This window comes from Paralichthys olivaceus, chromosome 8 (genome assembly GCF_024713975.1).
Source record: "Paralichthys olivaceus isolate ysfri-2021 chromosome 8, ASM2471397v2, whole genome shotgun sequence".
NCBI classification, from domain to species: Eukaryota; Metazoa; Chordata; class Actinopteri; order Pleuronectiformes; family Paralichthyidae; genus Paralichthys; species Paralichthys olivaceus.
Window position 1 is genome coordinate 3,047,446 of NC_091100.1, and position 17,666 is coordinate 3,065,111.

General features: G+C 42.3%; 1 protein-coding gene across 2 annotated transcripts; it reads right to left on the reverse strand.

Annotated features, from left to right (window-relative positions):
- Positions 1 to 4,950: 4,950 nt before the first annotated feature.
- On the reverse strand, positions 4,951 to 15,927 carry c1qtnf6b (C1q and TNF related 6b). Of its 2 annotated transcripts, none has more exons than XM_020102658.2 (3): positions 15,779 to 15,927; positions 10,622 to 10,814; positions 4,951 to 7,149 (listed from the first exon to the last, which is right to left on the reverse strand). In XM_020102658.2, exons 2-3 carry the CDS (start codon positions 10,800 to 10,802, stop codon positions 6,602 to 6,604), a joined length of 729 nt encoding a protein of 242 aa, XP_019958217.2. In that variant the 5' UTR covers positions 10,803 to 10,814; positions 15,779 to 15,927; the 3' UTR covers positions 4,951 to 6,601. The 2 variants fall into 2 exon arrangements, with proteins under 2 accessions (XP_019958217.2, XP_069385423.1); XM_069529322.1 differs by lacking the exon at positions 15,779 to 15,927 and adding an exon at positions 15,610 to 15,701.
- Positions 15,928 to 17,666: the final 1,739 nt, after the last annotated feature.

Sequence of the window (17,666 nt, forward strand, 5' to 3'; positions counted from 1 at the left end):
GTTGTTCTGCAGCCCAGAGAGAAGCATCAGGGATCAGAGGAGACGTCTCATCCGTCTCCTCGAGGATTCGTCCTGTCAGCTGCATTCTCTGGCTCAGAAAACCAAACGACTAAATCAGCCTCTGATGGGAAGGTAAGTCAAAGTGAAGGGGGGGTTGTTTTGTTTCTGGCGATACATCTGCCTGCGGAGACATCCTGCACAAGACCTTGGCCTTGTTTTTACTTTCCAGATATAATGACTGTGCAGTGTTGCTGAACAGACGCAGGTAAAATACTACGTCTTAATACTAATACTATATACTAATACTAAATACTAATATTCAGTGCTTCTCAGGAAAATGTTTACTGACGCTGTAAATTAAGTCATTTTCTCATCGGCTTCTACCAAAACTACTTTTATTACCGGTGGAGTCACCCTCTGCTGGTCAATTGAGAGAATACAGGTTCCAGGGGTGTTTTTATATCCGGGCTTTGTCTTTCTCATTGTTACCTTTCACGAATACTCAAAACTAATCAGGACAGATTGTTGTCATGTTGTGGATTTAATTCCTGAAGCCCCTCGTCGGTCAGGATGTTTTCGGGGCCGGTGCTGGTAGAAGCTGTTTGGATCCGACAGTCTGCACCGGTTTGGGATCTGGTTACGATTCGGCTCAGTGTCCAAGTTTGCTCAGGCTTTAAAAAATGTCTTCCAGCTCCAGTTTTTTTATTATTACCCCAAAGTGTAGCTTTTGTTTCAACAGCTTCTTCATTATCTCGCCTCTAAGACGTTCCTCTGGAGAAGAGAATAAACTAGAGTCTCATTAGAATCCAATAACTCCAGAGATCCCTGCCGGTCTTTATGTCAATAAAGTCCATAGTTAAGATGTGTATATAGTATAAAAGACTTAAACTATACATAGTTAAAATATATATACATATATATATATATATATATATGACTAGAAACAGGTTCCTCTTTAAAAGGCTCCGTTACTTTAAGAACATACTTTTTATAGTTTGGTTGAAGAGGAGGCGACACACACTAACTAACCCCAGGTGTGTCATTCATCTGATTGGTCCGTTCAGAGGGTGCTTTCATTTCTCACAACATGATTGGTTGAGGGGCGGGACTAACGGAGGAGAGGGAAAGTGTAAAGAACTTTCCTGATGTGTTCGAGTCCTGCTAACTGAGCTAACAGCTACTGCAGTTCACCGGACATGAAGATTTTCACTAAAATGATCTCATAGACTCATTTTGTAAAAACACGTGCCATGCGGCTGTGGAGCGCGTTTTGACTGTTTTACAGCTTTTAAGAAGCTAAACACAGTTAGCATCGCTGCTAGTGCGGTGCTACCGGTGCTATCATCTGGCTCCGAGGGACACCTCCAGATGTTCTTCTTCGTGGGGGACACAACTTTCTGCTGTCCAGTGTCTGAGACCACGTGGGGACAAAGTAAAGAGATGTGGGTGAGTCACACACACACACACACATTTATATTTACATTTAGATGACACAGATTCAGAACAACCACTCGACACGGTGTCTTAATATAAAGCATATCAGAAACTAAGAGATAATCAACGTCATCAACAGATAATCCTCGACTGACTGATACCAACAAATCTACTTGTCAGTTGTTGAGCGTGAGCAGATTTCTGTCCTCCACTGACCGGCCTTCTGGCCCCGAGACAATATTTCACCTCGCTTGCACGGACCTGAATCTGCTCGTCTTTGCTCGACCTTCACGGCGAGATGAAATAAAGCCAGCAGAGCGTGGAGCGGTGTCTGCCAGTGCCACGTACGTCCTCCCCCTCCATGAGGTTTGATTCCGCCTGCAGCAGCAGCAGCAGCAGCAGCAGCGCTCTCCTGAGGCCGTTACCCAATTATTAGGTGGTGAAGCTTTTACAGGGGAAACACAGAACAGTGAATGATGAAGGACAAACAGAGACACTTTAATATAAGAGTGAAAAAAGCAAAGAGAGGGAGTTGAAATGTGTCGTCCCTGTGATTGTTAAATTTCATCTACAGTAATTAAAATCCAAGTTGTAATTGTGGTTTAAATAGAAAAGTCAGAATTTTTGTGGCTGGAGGCATAATGTTTTCAGGTTGTCCGTCCGTCCCGTGAACACGAGATCTCAAGAATTCCTCAAGGGAATTTCTTTAAATTTGGCATCGGCTCTTATCCCCACTCTTTTCTTTTTCTTTAATCCTTTTTTTCGTCTGCTGCTGTCAGAAATGTCGTCAACATCAACACTGACTCACAGTCAGTCCTGCAGAGGCTCTCCTGCTGTGCTCTCACATCAGGGGGGCCAGCTGGAGAAAGTCGAGAACCCGCTGAGGGTCTCTGGAGCTCAGTGCGTGTCTGACGGCTGCTTGACTGATAAAAGAAGTCGCATCAAGGATAAACGATAACGTCACCTGCATCTGAGAACGAGCCTCTAATTATACGAGTCTCCACAAATCAGCTGGTGAATCAGACCATGCAAACGTGACTTCAGTTCTCCGACCGACCCAACGTTGTGTTTGATTTCCTTTAAGGACTCATGCACCTTTTTTTCGGTGCCTGCTGCGTCTTTTTCCGTCTTTGCTAACCTTGTGCACCGACACGCCAAGAAACAATCAGTGTCGACTACTGCAATGTGATGCCAACATAAATGACCTCAGTGTGTCTCCATTAGCTAACACACACACGCACACACACAGTCTGCAGCTGTAGAAATGCTGTTGCTTACATTGGAGGTTATATAAAAGCTTCATTGGCTCTCTCTCTCTCTCTCTCTCTCTGTCTCTCTCTCTCTCTCTGGTGCCGTCCCGTCGTCTCTGTTTATGCAGCAGTGCCAGGGTGCAGATCTGGAAACCGTAGATTTTAAACATTCATATCTTTGTGGATTCTCTGCTTTAAAGAAATGTTATTCTGTGAGTTGATGAAATTGTCAGGGATCAGTTTTTCTTTCACCATCTGTCAAGCACATTTTTTACATAACTTACGCTTTTCTTCTTTCCCTTAAACTTCCCTTCATCTGCTCCTACCTGTTTCCCTCCTCTCTGTGTCCTCCCCTCAGTGCTGTCTACCTCTGACGAGTGTGGTCAGAGGTCACGTGGACGTAATTAAGAGAGCGCTGCCTCAGAACTCAGCGCCGCTTCCTGTTTCTAATCTGCGAGAAAACAGGTTTCTGTTCAGTCGGCCCTCAGAACAACTGTCGGCCTCGAGGCTCGGCCTTCAAACTCCCCCCCAACCTAAATTAAACAACTTTTAAACTGTCTTCATAGTCTCGTAACATCCAGTTATCATTACCATCCCCCCGCCCCCGAATTTCCCCTCTGCATCAGTTACATAAGTGCAGAGCTGGAGTGCAGGAGGCCTCACAAAGCTGCGCTGATACTGTCTCTCTCTGCTGAGCTGTAAAGCTTGTGAACCCCCCCCCCGTCCGTTATTTTTTACAGACAAACCGTGTTAAGATGTTAGTTTTGGTTCTTTAACTTCTTCTGCTCTGTTTTCAACTTGCACCTCCTCCTGGCTCCTGTTAACCAGGTTTAGTCTCCAGGTTTCTCCTGTAGGTCTGTGAGTGTAAAGGGAGGTGGGCTTTAGTTTCGTGAGAACCACGTTCGAGAAGAAGACAAATGCACGACCCTTGAACTGTAGAGTAGAAAATGATCCGTCAGCGTCTACATCTGTATTTTTACTTCACGTATCTTTAAATGCTTCGTGTCAATAAGCTTTTATAGGTCAATAAAACAAAATAAAAGATAAAATTACTGAAATTGTATAAAATAAATTTGAAAAATTATGTTTTTTCAACATAGAGACTTTATCTTCCAGCGTTAAACAGTGTGTAACTGTCTGCTTGTTGGTTTTGTTTGTGTTTAACAGTGTGTAACTGTCTGCTTGTTGGTTTTGCTTGTGTTTAACAGTGTTTAACGCTCAGCGGGGATAATTACACGTGATTTTACACCACTTGATTGTTTATTGTTTATTTGGATGAAGTGAAACTGCCTCATCTGTCCACTGGTTTTCATCGTTCCTGTAAAAGTCAAATTAAATGAGCTGGTTGTTGCAACTGACTGTGAGGGTAAGTGTGTGCAGTTATTTTTAATGGGTAACAAAGTGAGCGTGAATACAGTTTGTGTAACGTGTATGAGCTGCAAACTTTCTGCGAGTGATTATTAATACGTTAAATTTTGATTTATTCATCACCCGGGTTTGGTCATAAAGCATTTTTACCTGTGAGGTTATGTCTTCACCTCTGGGTTGTGTGCAAGATTACACAAAAACAAGAAGACAGGTTTCCACAAAGGATGTGGTATGGGTCCGGAAAGGTACCATTAAAATGTGGTGACGCTTCCGAGCAGGGAGTGGATCCAGGAACGTTTTCCATGCTTTCAATTCTCAGGGAATAATTCATGGATCTTGATGAAACAGGGCACTGTTCTCTGCTGAGTGTGATTCTAGTTTTTAAATCAATGTTCAAATGACAAAACTAAGTCAGACTAACCTGAACTAGGCCAAACGAAAAGAATCATTTCATTTGACCTACTTGCGTATACATATTAAAGTGAACTAAATCAGCCAGTGCTCATTTTAACTAACATCTCGCCTACTGTGCATGTTGGAACAGCCTCCGCTAGCCTGAGCTGATGATCCAGGAAACTGTAGAAACTGGAGTTTCTCAGATCTCCACTCAGAGCTTAAAGTATTTATAACACTGCAGTCTGCTTTCCCTCCAGCACAAACTCCCCGAGGACAGTATTACAGCTAATGGGAGAGATATGGCCCAACAGATGGAGCTGGCTCTCTGCAGAGGCCCGTCCGCTGACTCCAAAAATTTGGGGATTTATTTTTCTCTGTTTGTATATTGCTGCCAGTTTTGAAGGTTAAATCACAAAAAAACATTTCCCGTCAGAGTGGCTCAATTGTGAGCCAACTCCTAAACTGTGTGGTGTGACAATAGTGACGCTTTAATGGCTCCTGGTTTCTTGAAAAATGATGAAAACCTTTTATTTCTGATAATCAAGTGTCTTTATGCTGTTGAGCGATGCAGAACAAAGACTCTGTGAAGCAGAAATACAAGCAAACACACAGTCCAGCCCCAGCAGCGTTAAGTGTTAGCACAGATATGAGCTATTATACAGCTATTTACATAAACTGCTCTGCAGTTCGACGTCTGTAACAATACATGACATCTCATCATTAAAACCCATAATGCATTCCTGCATCTGATAATAAAGCACCACAGTTTTTATTTTTTATCTTTGATATGTTCTGAAATGCTCACGTTTAAAGGGTCAGTTCAAGAAAAAGGCACAAATCGAAAATGTCGATGATTTTGTCGGAGATTCAGGATCAGCATAGTTGAGGATCTGACTGTAATTGTTTTGCCCTTGTTTGTGGGCGGAGAAAGAATCTGGTGTGTGGATCTGGACAAAAGGACGCATCCAGTTTTTTCTTTGTGCGGTTACATTTTTGAAAAGCGTAAGCTCGCCATTGCCTCCAATTACAGACAACAGAAATGTAGTGCTGCTTGTGTAAGCCACTTACATTAGATTCGACTTGGTGTCTCACCCAGATGATTTAACCGGCTCTCTTACCGATCACTTTAACCTCGGTTGTGCTTGGTTGCGCTAACGTTATTTGGTTGGTACCCAACCCTAATCAGTGGGTGGTGGTTGGTGGAGGATTCAGCACAAACTCACTCGACACTCACTTGATTGTGAGTTTAGAGGCATCGAGACCAACAGGACCCATCCCCATGTTAAAGATGAACAAATCACCGTCTGCTCATGGAACAGGAACATAATGACACCAAACCGGTTCTAGAGGTTTTCACTGTCAAGGACGACATAAGACGTAATAGAAATATCATAGGAAGAAATGAAAAGTCATTGAAACAACATTAATTGCAAATAAAATTGTCTTATATGTTTAAAATATGAATTTATAGGAATAATCATATTCCATCCAATTAGCTCATTTTAAAACCTCTGAGGCAAAGTTCTTAAAATCTCGTGCAGTGGCTGAATTCTTATGTCACATCAATTTAAACTATTTGCCTGGGCACACTGGATCAGGATAAGTGGGAGTTTTCTTGTTTATTCGGGGGGGGGGGGGGTGAACTGACCCTTTAAATTGTTCTTCTGAAAGGCACCAAGGAAACGTGTGCTGAATGTTTGAACAGCGGCCTGTGCAAATACATTTTAATCTCACTGCTCACATTAGCACAAATATACAAATGATTGCACAGATTTATGATTCCTGATAAGATAATTACAAGAACTTTTAAAAAGTCCCTGAAAGGAGCGAAGAGAAGTAGCATAGCACAGAAGAAGAAAATATGTTTAAAAAAAAAAAAAAGTATTTCTAGCACAAAGGAAGTTATTTAACATTCTTTCCTAATCGTGTGCTTCGTTACCTTTCTCTTTATTATTGCTCCTTTTGATTCTAATATGTTTTATGGGAAGTCCACTTTAAAGTTCTTTCCAGGCTGAGAGTGAAAATAGCACCAAACTTGTAAAGTCATATTTAGTTCTTCTGTCTTGGGAGAAAGTAGAATCCATGGCCAAAAAAAAACATCGAAATAATCCGACCCAGAGGTTATTGCCGATCCGCTCGTTATCTCCATGTTCTCACTGGATGCTCGGAGCCACCAGGTATCCGTTGAAGGTGATGTAAACATCCACGTCGTCGCTGTAGACGGCGTTCTCCCGCTCCCTCTTGTAGAGTCGTACCCACACCTCGTCGTTCAGCGCCAGGTCCAGCATCACGCTCTGACTCTGCATGATGGACCTCTCGCTGGGCTGCGCGTACAGGATCACCTGCTCCTTGTCGTTGTGCATCAGGTGGAGGTAGGTCTCCTTGAAGTTCCAGGTGTGGATGTTGATGTTGAAGAAGTAGATCCCTGGCACGTAGCAGTAGAACTTGCCCTTGAACATGTTGAAGTGCTCGTGCAGGTTGACGAACACCGTGTCGAACACCAGCGCCTGATAGTAGTCCACGCTGTGCAGGGACTTTCGACGTCCCACGGAGAAGGAGGAGTGAGGGATCTTGCAGGCGTCACCGGGGGAACCCGCCTGGCCTTTGCTGCCCTTAGGGCCCATGGGTCCTCGGTAACCGGGGGTGCCCTCCAGACCTGGTTTTCCAGGTGTACCTTTATCGCCTTTGTCTCCTTTGTCACCTGAGAAGAAAAGACGAAACACAGATGAGCGGTGCAGACAGAAACATCTGAGATTAATGCTTAATTTTTATTGATTATTTCCAAATAATGTCGTCGTTGCAAGATGGAAGTGTTAGTTTCTGTTAGTAGAAGAAGTGAAGACGCATCGTCTATGAAACCAGACACACGTCACCTGAAGAATTTGCTGGAAATGATTATTTGCTCGCTTCTTGTTTACAATATGTTTCCTTACAACAGCTCGACACTGTTTTTCTGTCTGGGTTTTAAATTCATATGACATGACAACATGCTCTGAAAAGGATTAATGAGCCAACATACACCCACTCAAGTGACGCTTCTTAAACTTCATCCTCATATCTCAATGAAGCAGCTGGAAATAAAAAATGCCTTGGAGCTATGAAAACATTCCCTCGACAATAAATTGAGAAACTTATTGGAATTGTTGGAGGTGACAATTTTATTTGAGGGATGACGTATTTCCAAGCATTCAGCGCTGAATAAATCTGTGTGAATCAACTATAAGCTTCAAAAATTCTAACATGGACCCAAAAGCAACTTATTTGTCAAATCTCTGTTGTTGTTTCTAGGTCGCAGTTTTGAATCCCGTTAGGCAGAACTTGAGTTAACCACAGGAGGAGGCCTGAGCGCTGCCCTCGCTCACCATTATCCACTCTTCCTGAAGACCAGAGGTAAAGATAGCTCGTCCCCCCGCCCCCCCCCGCCCCCCCACACATCCACAGTGATCTGTCTGCCTGTGACCAGCGTCCACACAGAAACCCAAGTAGACTCAGTATTTTCCACAAACAGCAGCTCAGCTGCCACCTCTGCTCTTACGTCCTTATATGGAGCTGATCCTTCATCCTGGAGTCAAACAACAACTGCACGCATGGCTGCTTGTTAACTCTGCAGGTCTCTGCCTTGTCCTGCTCACTCTTTGTGAAACTAAAACTCAAGTATCTGCTTTTAGAGAAGTTACGTCATGGTTCCTGCATTCACCCTCAACCTGGTCTCTGCCGCTTCTAACAGAGCCATGATGGAAAAGACTGGAGAGACAAAATCCCTGACATTTATCATGCATTCGTAGATATGATGCATATAATGTTGCCATTGGAGGGGATACGTGCATTTGTGCAAACAAGACACTGAAAAACTATAAAGTTGTCGCAAATATGGGAGTTATTGGTTAGTTTTAGAACTGTTCAAATGTTTCAAGCTGGACATTATCTGTAATAGATCCCTTATAATTAACATGAGTTAAACAAAGCCAGACTTCATGTCGCCCGATTTGTATCCGTCAACAAATAAATCGGTTTTCTATTAAATAAGTATCATGATTTCTCAACTGGTGGAGGCTGAGCTCACAGTGGACACATGCATCAACGAGTAAAAAATATCAACTGGGGCTTTAAACTCTTAAGAAATAAGAGGTTTTACAACAAACACATAGAATCAACTCAACTCAAGAAAAACTACATTGGAATGAAGAGTTTAAAGAATTGCACCAGCGCATAGATTCACAGTTCACAGAGTAAAACAAAGACTCTGGAGAGGCTGCAAACAGCAACTGACTGAAATTCAATACTCATTTTCTCACTACCCACTGAGAGTGAGCCGGCAGTCCACAACAGATGGGAACCATTGACTTATGAAGCAAACTGACATCTTACATTTGTCATTAAATATCATTTGAATGGCTAGAATGAGAAATTACGTAAAACTATAATGTGCCAAACAATATTTTAAGATGACATCTGAAGGTCCCGAACAGATCTTGTCAGTACAGGTGATTATGCGATTTGTATTTTAACTGAACTTAATCAAGGCTGAATATCTTAACTCGGTGTGAGAGGAAAGTAAATCCTTTAAATGTTGATGTACAGTTTAAAACGCATCGCTGCAGAATCGTCTGACCTTGACTGAAGCTTCTGGTTTCTTTTGAGCTGGGTGAGATCTTAGATGTGATCACTGTGGCTTTGTGGGAGCAGAACCAGATGCACACAGTAGTGCTCAGACACACACACACACACACACACACGCATGCAGGAACTCAGTAGCTGTTAATGTTTTCCAGTGAGTCATTGAAACACTCAGTTGAAAATGTAGTGAGGGTTTGTGTGTAACATTTGTGTTTAGCCAACTGTTTATCCTTAACTTCGTCTTTGTGCATAGTTGTGCGCCTGTGTGTGTGTTTGTATGTATGAATGCAAATCAGTGACACTGTGAACCATTTCATCATCCCATTTTGCAAGGAAGCACCAGATTTAATTTTCCGAAATAACAGCCCTTCCCTGTAAAAGCATTATGTAATTCCTACATTCATAAAGTCAAAGACATGATCCCCTCACCGGCTTCTCGCCAACAATCATGGATTATATTTAAATCATTTGGTTTTCAATAAAGTTGATAACAGAGTTTTGGAGTGTTTGTCTTTTCTTCAACTTTAACATCGTCCCAACAAACGATTTTTATTTCACAGTGGAAAGTAAGTAAAACCTGCAGACACGTCTGATTTGTTTCATCACAAGGTCCGTGAATTATTCTCTGAGATTTTAACAGAATGTTGAAAAACGCATCAGTTAATCTCAAAATGTAAAAGAAAGTGAGTGATCTGCACAAGTATATTTGGTTTCTTCCATCTCATGCCACATTAGTGACAGAGTTTAAACAAATTGGACATGATGTACAAATCGTCCAGCCCTAAGTTTCAGGGTGTTTCCTCAGTGGATGTAATAAAGGTGGAGTTAATCCTTCTTCAAGTTTATCAGGACTTTATATGCGTTGGTCCAATTTTTTTGTCCGACAGTGCAGTGAGTTTGTGGCCCAGTGGAAAGTATTTTGTCCAGGAAATTAAAATATCTTTTGTAGAAAACTTTCAACAAAGCCTTAATTAAGTGTGTGTGTGTACAGAAGGATATTTCTTTTGTATGTGGTTCAGCAGTTGGACCGGGTCGGGGGTTGCTGGTGGGTCAGAACACACTTGGCATGTTCAGTTACCAAAGAACCAGCAGATTAAACAACAGAGTGATGACTCATCAGATGGAAACTGGCTGCGACGTCTCTGAAAATTAAAAACATGTGTTCTCACAACTCTCCAACTCCGACTGTAGCTGTCAAAACTATTGTAAATGTAATCTCTTTTCACACTTATCGGCCTCTTTCTCTTTTCCCCGAGGTTTTAATCCAAACTTAATCCAAATAAATAATCACACAGACACGCACATCTTCACAGTCGGCAGTCCCAAAACTTATCGGAAAAATTATGACTTGAACAAATTCCAGTTTGATAAGAACTAGAACCATCTTTGGGGGAAAAAAAGATTTGGACATAAGTTTGGTACATGTCCTGTCTGCTCACATGGAGGAGGTGGGCTTTATAACCTGTGCTGCCTTTGTGGCGTCTGTAAAAAGCAGTGATCTCACAGAGGAGCAGACGCAATCAGCTGCTGAAGGTGATTCCTTTGTTAATTAGTACCTTTGAGGATGGTCATGTTGATGACTGTGCGGACCTCCGGCATCTGGTACTGGGCTGTGGCCGGCGACGGCTCGGGGTGGTCGCAGCACCGTCTGCAGAGTCTGGACGGAGGTCGAGAGGGGGAGGGGACACAGCAAACCAGGGGGAGGAGCAGAAGCAGCCTCATGCACAAAACTAACATGGTTGAAACAACCTGCGAGTGAGAGGAGAGAAAGGAAAGTGTAAAAACGCTTTTCAAACTGTTGGAAACCATCTTATAATACGTGATTCATTTGATCTATCTTTGTTTTTGTGGCTCGCATATCTCGAGAACCATTCATCTCATTGGCTTCACCTTTGGCAAGTGAAACATTAGGAGCTCGAGAAAGTGCAGAGTTGAATTTGGACCAATTCTGTTCAGTGTTAATAAACTTTGAAAAGATAAGTGACCGTCCGACAAGCTAGAGAAAGAAAAAGCCACGAAACCAAAACCAACATTTTTCTGTCGATTTTTTAAATTTGTGTTGTTGTATTTTATTACATTCCTGTGGAAAATTGGTCAAGTGTCAAGATGTTTCCATAATAAATATATTTGGTTTCGAGCGTTATCTCAACTCAAGAGTTTAAAACACTGACAGTAAATCTCAGGACAAAAATCCATCGTGAAAGTAGCAGAGATACAAGTTCCTGCAGCAGCAGCTGTCTCAGTGCAACAGAGTGCAGTGCAGCCAAGACATGTTAGCCAGCTATCGTCACATTCGTTCTTAATAAGCATAAGTACATCAGATTTATTATCTGGCAGCTGTTGAAAGGTTTCTAGCAAATGTGGGAAATCCTTCATTCCACAAGTCGGATTAAGAGAAAGCTCACATTCCAAAAAAGTAAATTACAACAAACAGACTGAAACACCTCAGAATGTAATACACTTCATCTGAGGGATTTCCCCTGAGTTTCCTCTCATTTTCAACTGAAGGTCAAAGCCAGACAGTTTACACTTGTGTGTCTCGTGGGATCCAGAGGTTTCGAATAGAGCGACATAAAAAATGTGTTTATGACCTTCCCCACTCACACACACACACACACACACACACACACACACACACACACACACCTGGAGTGAATTGGATATAAAAAACATCAGCAGTGTTTTGATACTCTCTGAATCTCTCTCACGGATATTTAACAGTCACACACTTTTCCAAGGACGATATGTGCTGCTGATGTTCCCGTTGAATGCCTCATCTACACACACACAAACACACACACACACACACACACTATCCCAGTGGGAAACAACTCATTGACATAATGATTTCCTTAGGAAGTTTATGAGAGCATGCACATCCTAACTCAAAAAACCAGGAAGAAAACCAGGCGATAACAAATGTCCGCTCACCAGTTGATGCTGTTTTGGGAGCTGGCTCTTCTCCAGATGTGGCTTCTCTACAGATGTCTGAAGAAGGGCCCCTGCCAGAAACTTTACTTTGGATGTAATTACAAGTTTTTGAGAGTGTCAACTGGTGTGGGGACATTTCTTGTCTTCTGATAATACTTTCTTTATCCTAACCTAACCTTAACCATCACCACATCCCTACCCTCAACCATTTGTTACCCGAATTCCAAAACCAAGACCTTGACCCTTAAAAAAAACAGCCTCTACCCATGAGAGACTCAATTTAGTCCCAGTAAGTTTCCTTTAGCCTCCACCAGAAAAAAAACAAAACACACCCACACTTGTGTTTCAGTTACTTAGGAGGACATAACACGGGCCTAGAATAATTTCCAGGAGACTTACTCTGACCTTAACCATAATCACTGTTTGCTTCATTTCTATAAACAGATTCTACATGTGAACCTGCAGAATCTTGTAAGATTCTTGTAAGACTAATGTCTCAAGTCTCACTTTGCCAGTCAGAAGGAACAGAAGGAGTCGTGGACCAAATTTCCACTGTTTACACTGGAAGCCCCAAAATACATTGGACATTGTCCCCAGAGGGTGATTTGTCATCAGGCGATAGCCAGGGTTTGTTATTAGCCAAATCTTGAACCACTGACCCCAAATATCAAGCCATCCTCAGTTGACTCTGTCTCCTCAGTTTGCCCATGACACAGACACACAAGCCCCAGTTTCTCTTGCCTCTCTGAATTTATTGTGCTCGTTATAAGAGTTTAAAAAGTGAGTATTACTAACAAAACAACACAAAAACACGACTTTGAGATCAACTTTTCTTGTCTTCCTCAGCTTCCTGTCATCAATCCCCACATTAAGCGTCTGACTTCCAATTCCACACGTGCTAACATAAATCATCTGAGAGACGATATGCAGTGAAGAGAAAACAAAAACAAAAGGCGGATAAGAAAGCTGAAGTTAAAAAATAAACAGCGGAGAGAAAGCTGGGAGAGATAACGGAGAGAGAGTCCCTGAAGCTTTTACAGTGATGGATGAACGTTAACACGATGTGAGATGATGGATGGAGTTTGACTCTGGGAAAATGAAACCGCTTCAGCTCTGCCTTCATGTTTCTCTCCAACTACGGATGATAGAACATTAGCATACCCAACTTCTTCACCGCCACAGTCAGAGGATACATTTCAACTCACCAATTTCTTTACTTGATCCTCATATCGCTGTTCATTTGCAATGACTACAACAACAGAATGTAGTTGCAGATAGTTCTTATCGCACTGTTTGTTCAAGTGTTTCTGATAAATGTGATGTTTAATAGTTATTTTAATTATTTGATGTTATAATAACTAAAGACAGCTAAGACTGACGATTGGTTGATCGCCACGGCACAGAATCTACAGCTCCACATGTCCGTGTACAAGCCGTGTTAATATCCAGGATATTTGAGCTTGATTTCTGGATAGTGGGAGGAAGTGGAGATGCGTCGTCCATCTTTACTGTCTGTGTTGTGACTACGTTAGCTGATAGACCCAGAATCTGATTTATTGTGACCTCCATAATAAAAACCGGAAGAAAAATGACGCCTCCCGAGATCAGTCATAAACAGAGACACGCTAAAGACATATTTAAAAACAACAGACAAGTTTAAAAAGAAGCTGATGATACGTTTATTATAATAACTTTCAAACATTCGATGACGAAAGCCTAACAAGGCTGGACTTAGAATAGAAAAGTGCTGATGTAATTGTGCTCCCATTAGATGCAAACATTAACAGAGTCAAAACAAAGTGATCACTACACACTGCTGAGCTCCGCTATCCTGCCCAAGTCTCAATGATATATATTTCATCCATTTGACACTGAGGATCGAGAACATTAGACAATAGAAATGGTTGTTTGACTCCAAAAGCCGTCCACAGCTGTAATATAATTTTCATTGGGTGTTTCAGCTTTGTCAGAAACTTAAATACATTATAAAGGGAAGGGACAGTTATACTATCTGGTGTTTCTTGCCAAAAGAACTCAAACATAAAACATCTGCTGATTCTCCACGTTATGAAACATTTGGCATGAAGCTTTTTTCCCTTATCAACTCCTAATGCAGCATGCTGACACGCGGATTTCTGTGACATCTGTCAAACATGCTTGGACACAGCGTGTTCGCTGCTTCAACACAAGGTGGATGTGCAACATAGGGCTCAGTTTGTTTGTTTCCCACACTGTCCCGCATGCACCAGGAGGAAAATAATGAAGTTGAATGTATATAGCACCTTTCAAAACACAGTTACACTTGGCTTGTGTTGTCAAAAGACCAAAGAAGTGCAGTGTCGTATTTGGACATGCAATAAGTTTAATATTAACAAACGTATCTTTATATCGCTAAAGTTGAGTCTTATTATATGTCCTTGGATAAACTGCAGCAGCGTTTGGTAACTAATTGCCACCAGATCATTTTTAAACTTGATCATTTTTATTTCCCCATATCAAACTGATCTCTGCCAACAACATTCATAGAACCACTTCCTCTTTAGCAATTTGTCTACAAAGTAAAAGCACAATGTTTGTTCTGTTGTTCTAATGCTTTATATGCAGCTACATTACAGAGCTTTTATTTTGAGAAGTTGTGAACTTGGGATTTGACGCAGGGTTCGTCACGGGTGGTCTCATGCACGGTGAGAGGATCTAAAACTGTATCTGGCAAAGATTTGGACCGTTGGGCATTGGTGGAGGTGTAGGTAGATTATCAGACTCATTGAAACATTGACTTTAAAATCTTCACTTCAGATAAACCAGGTAGGATGAACACAAAGTTTTCTAACTTCACTCTGCAACACTGACTGTTTCTAAAAGTCTCTGCACACACACAATACAAAGTGACAGTGTGTTGTTGAGGTGTTTGAGGACGACTCAATAATTCTGAAGTCGCAGCATATCATAGAAGCATCGTTCTCACAATTATAATATATACTCACAATATGGGAAGAAGAAATGAAACAGATCGTTAAGAGCATTTCATCGGGCTAATATCTCCAGATATCTCTGTCTGGATGTGGCTCACATCTGGAAAACTCTACATCTTCCCCTCCACACTTCTCAGGTGTATTGTAGCACAATATGTTCAATAGTACCAATGTTAACCAACTGCAGTGTAACTACTAACTGTTCATTTTACTGGAGGTTAAATTCATTTTCACCACATCAACCAACCCCCACAAACCTCAGCAACAAGCACAATCTGCAGCATGATCCTGATGACAACACACCGAGAATGAACTGAACACACGCGCACACACACACACGCACACACACACACACACACACACACACACACGTGCAACAGTCATAATGAAATCATTGAGGGAGCCACGTCTACAACAGAGCCAGAGCATCAGATTGGCACGCGCCTGCAGTCCGCATAAACAACGCGCGCACTACTGAAAACACACAACATGCACACACACAACACAACACACACGTACACAAACGATACGTGCACGAAACCCCAAGCACATGCACACACACACACACACAGCTGCTGCAGCTGCTGCTGAGTTGGCGACTTGTGAATAACTTCTTGAATCCTGCACGTCTGTGCACGCACGCAAACGCGCCGCCGGGTGTTTCCTCTTCTTCTTCTCCTTCTTCTTCTTCTCCTCCTCCCTCTCTTTCTATTCCCTTCTTTCCTCGGGGGGGTTTATTCTCATGCAGGCAGTGAGACAAGTTGTCGTAAAGTCGCTGTCACAGGGTCGCAGTGTGTGGAGACTTCTTACCTGCTGGAGTCTCTGCAGCGGAGGAAGAGGAGGACAGACTGAGGGTGTCAGACTCAGAGGAGGAACTAAACCTCTCTCTCTCTCTCTCTCTCTCTATCCCTCTCTTCCATACACTCACTCACTCCCTCCCTCTCTGTCTTTACACACACACACACACACACACCAAAAAGTTGGACTTTCTCCCCATACTCCCTCCATAATGTCCTTCATCTCCACACTCACTACCTGTCTTCTCCTCTTGTCTCTTTTCCTCCTCCATCCATCCATCCTTCCCCAAACTCCACATCCATCACTGCTCCTGCAGAGTCCAGACTAATGGGAGTTTTATTTCATCCTATCACAGACAGAAGTTTCCTCTCTCTGACCCTTTTCTTCTTCTTCTTCTTTAATCAGCCCCATATTTTTCACTTCTGCACATTATACGTCACCTCCCATAAACCCCCAGTAAAGTCCTTAAATCACACCGTGCTGCACGTCTTCCTTTATATCCGTCATCTGCATAAACCTGTCATCTTCTCCTCACTCCTCTCATCCTCTCTGGCTGTATAGAAACATCTTATTGCAGTGAGAAGAATGAAAAAGAAAAAAGACACATCTGCTTGTTAAAGTTAATGTTTTACACGCTCCACATAAATGTCTCATCTGTAAATACAGGGTAACATCACTCGGACTTGTGAATGCTCCTCAGCAGATGTTACTGCGGTGAATTCAGCAAACAGGGATCTGACGCAAGGGTGTCACGGGTGGTCTCGTGCACGGTGAGAGGATCTAAAAGTGTATCCGGCAAAGATTTGGACCGTTGGGCATTGGTAGAGGATTACGTTTTAACAGCAATGATAAGATAAGATAAGTCAGGACAAGATAACATAAGATAAGTAAGAATCAGATAAGGTAAAATGTTATCGAAGAGAATCAAAAAAAAAAGACCATAGAATAAATAAAAACTACAGAATATATACATAATATACAGCTTTCACAACCGAAGATGTTAGTACAGAAATATTCTTGAGTAAAGTGCAGTGGCACAGGATGATTGTACAAGTAGAAAACTGAAAGCACAGTACATTTTATATAGTACGACTCGTTGAAAGGTAATCTGGGAAATGTTCGGTTAAATAAACCACAGTAGAGAAGAATCGTCAGTAAAGTCAAATCCCCCAGGTAATACAGAACTTTAAAACATGAACTGAGGGGGGATTTCCCTTTGACAAGCAGACCTCTGTGATCTGGATCAAAGTCACTCGCTCCCTCAGCGGCCGGGCCCGGAGCCAGCTCGTGCTCATCACTCATTGGTTTAAACCCACGAGGAAGAGAGGCTGTGATGGTTGAAAGTGTCCGATGAAGATTATTTGTTCCCAGCTGCACTTTAGCTGCCTCGGTAAATTCCTGCAACATGTTTCAGTCCGGGGTCGTTAATAAATTACTGGAAACACAATCCAACAAATGGACTCAGGGATGATTTCATGAGTTGACCTGACCATGTTACTGTCGTCGTCTTATCTCTTTTCTTTGGTTAAACTCTCTGTATCTGCGAATATATTTTCAGCGATCTCTTTTTGCGCTGCTTTTAAATCCCTCCCTGTCCCCGGTCTCCGTTACCTTGGCTGCCCTCCTCTCACTCAGGGCTGCGTCCTGGTCGTGTTCTGTTTCCTGTCGGCTCGCTCTGCACGGCGAGGCAGCCGTACGCCACAGAAGTGAAATGACAAAGTGGAGCAAACACACAAAGAATAAAAATGAAGACTCTATGTGAGGTAAAGGAGCTTGTATTTCTGTGGTGAGGACAAAATGTTCTGACAGATTAGTCTGTGAGAAGCTGCCCCGAGGCCCCATAGACATCAAGACTCCTACAAGTTCTGTAAATTACCTCTGCACGGATGCAGGGACGCAG

Bases quoted from the DNA above. Each gene is read 5' to 3' on its own strand.
- c1qtnf6b (XM_020102658.2), bottom strand. From the start codon at position 10,802: ATGTTAGTTTTGTGCATGAGGCTGCTTCTGCTCCTCCCCCTGGTTTGC. The intron at 7,150-10,621 runs GTACTAATTAAC...TTTTCTTCTCAG, and splicing joins CAACATGACCATCCTCAAAG to GTGACAAAGGAGACAAAGGC.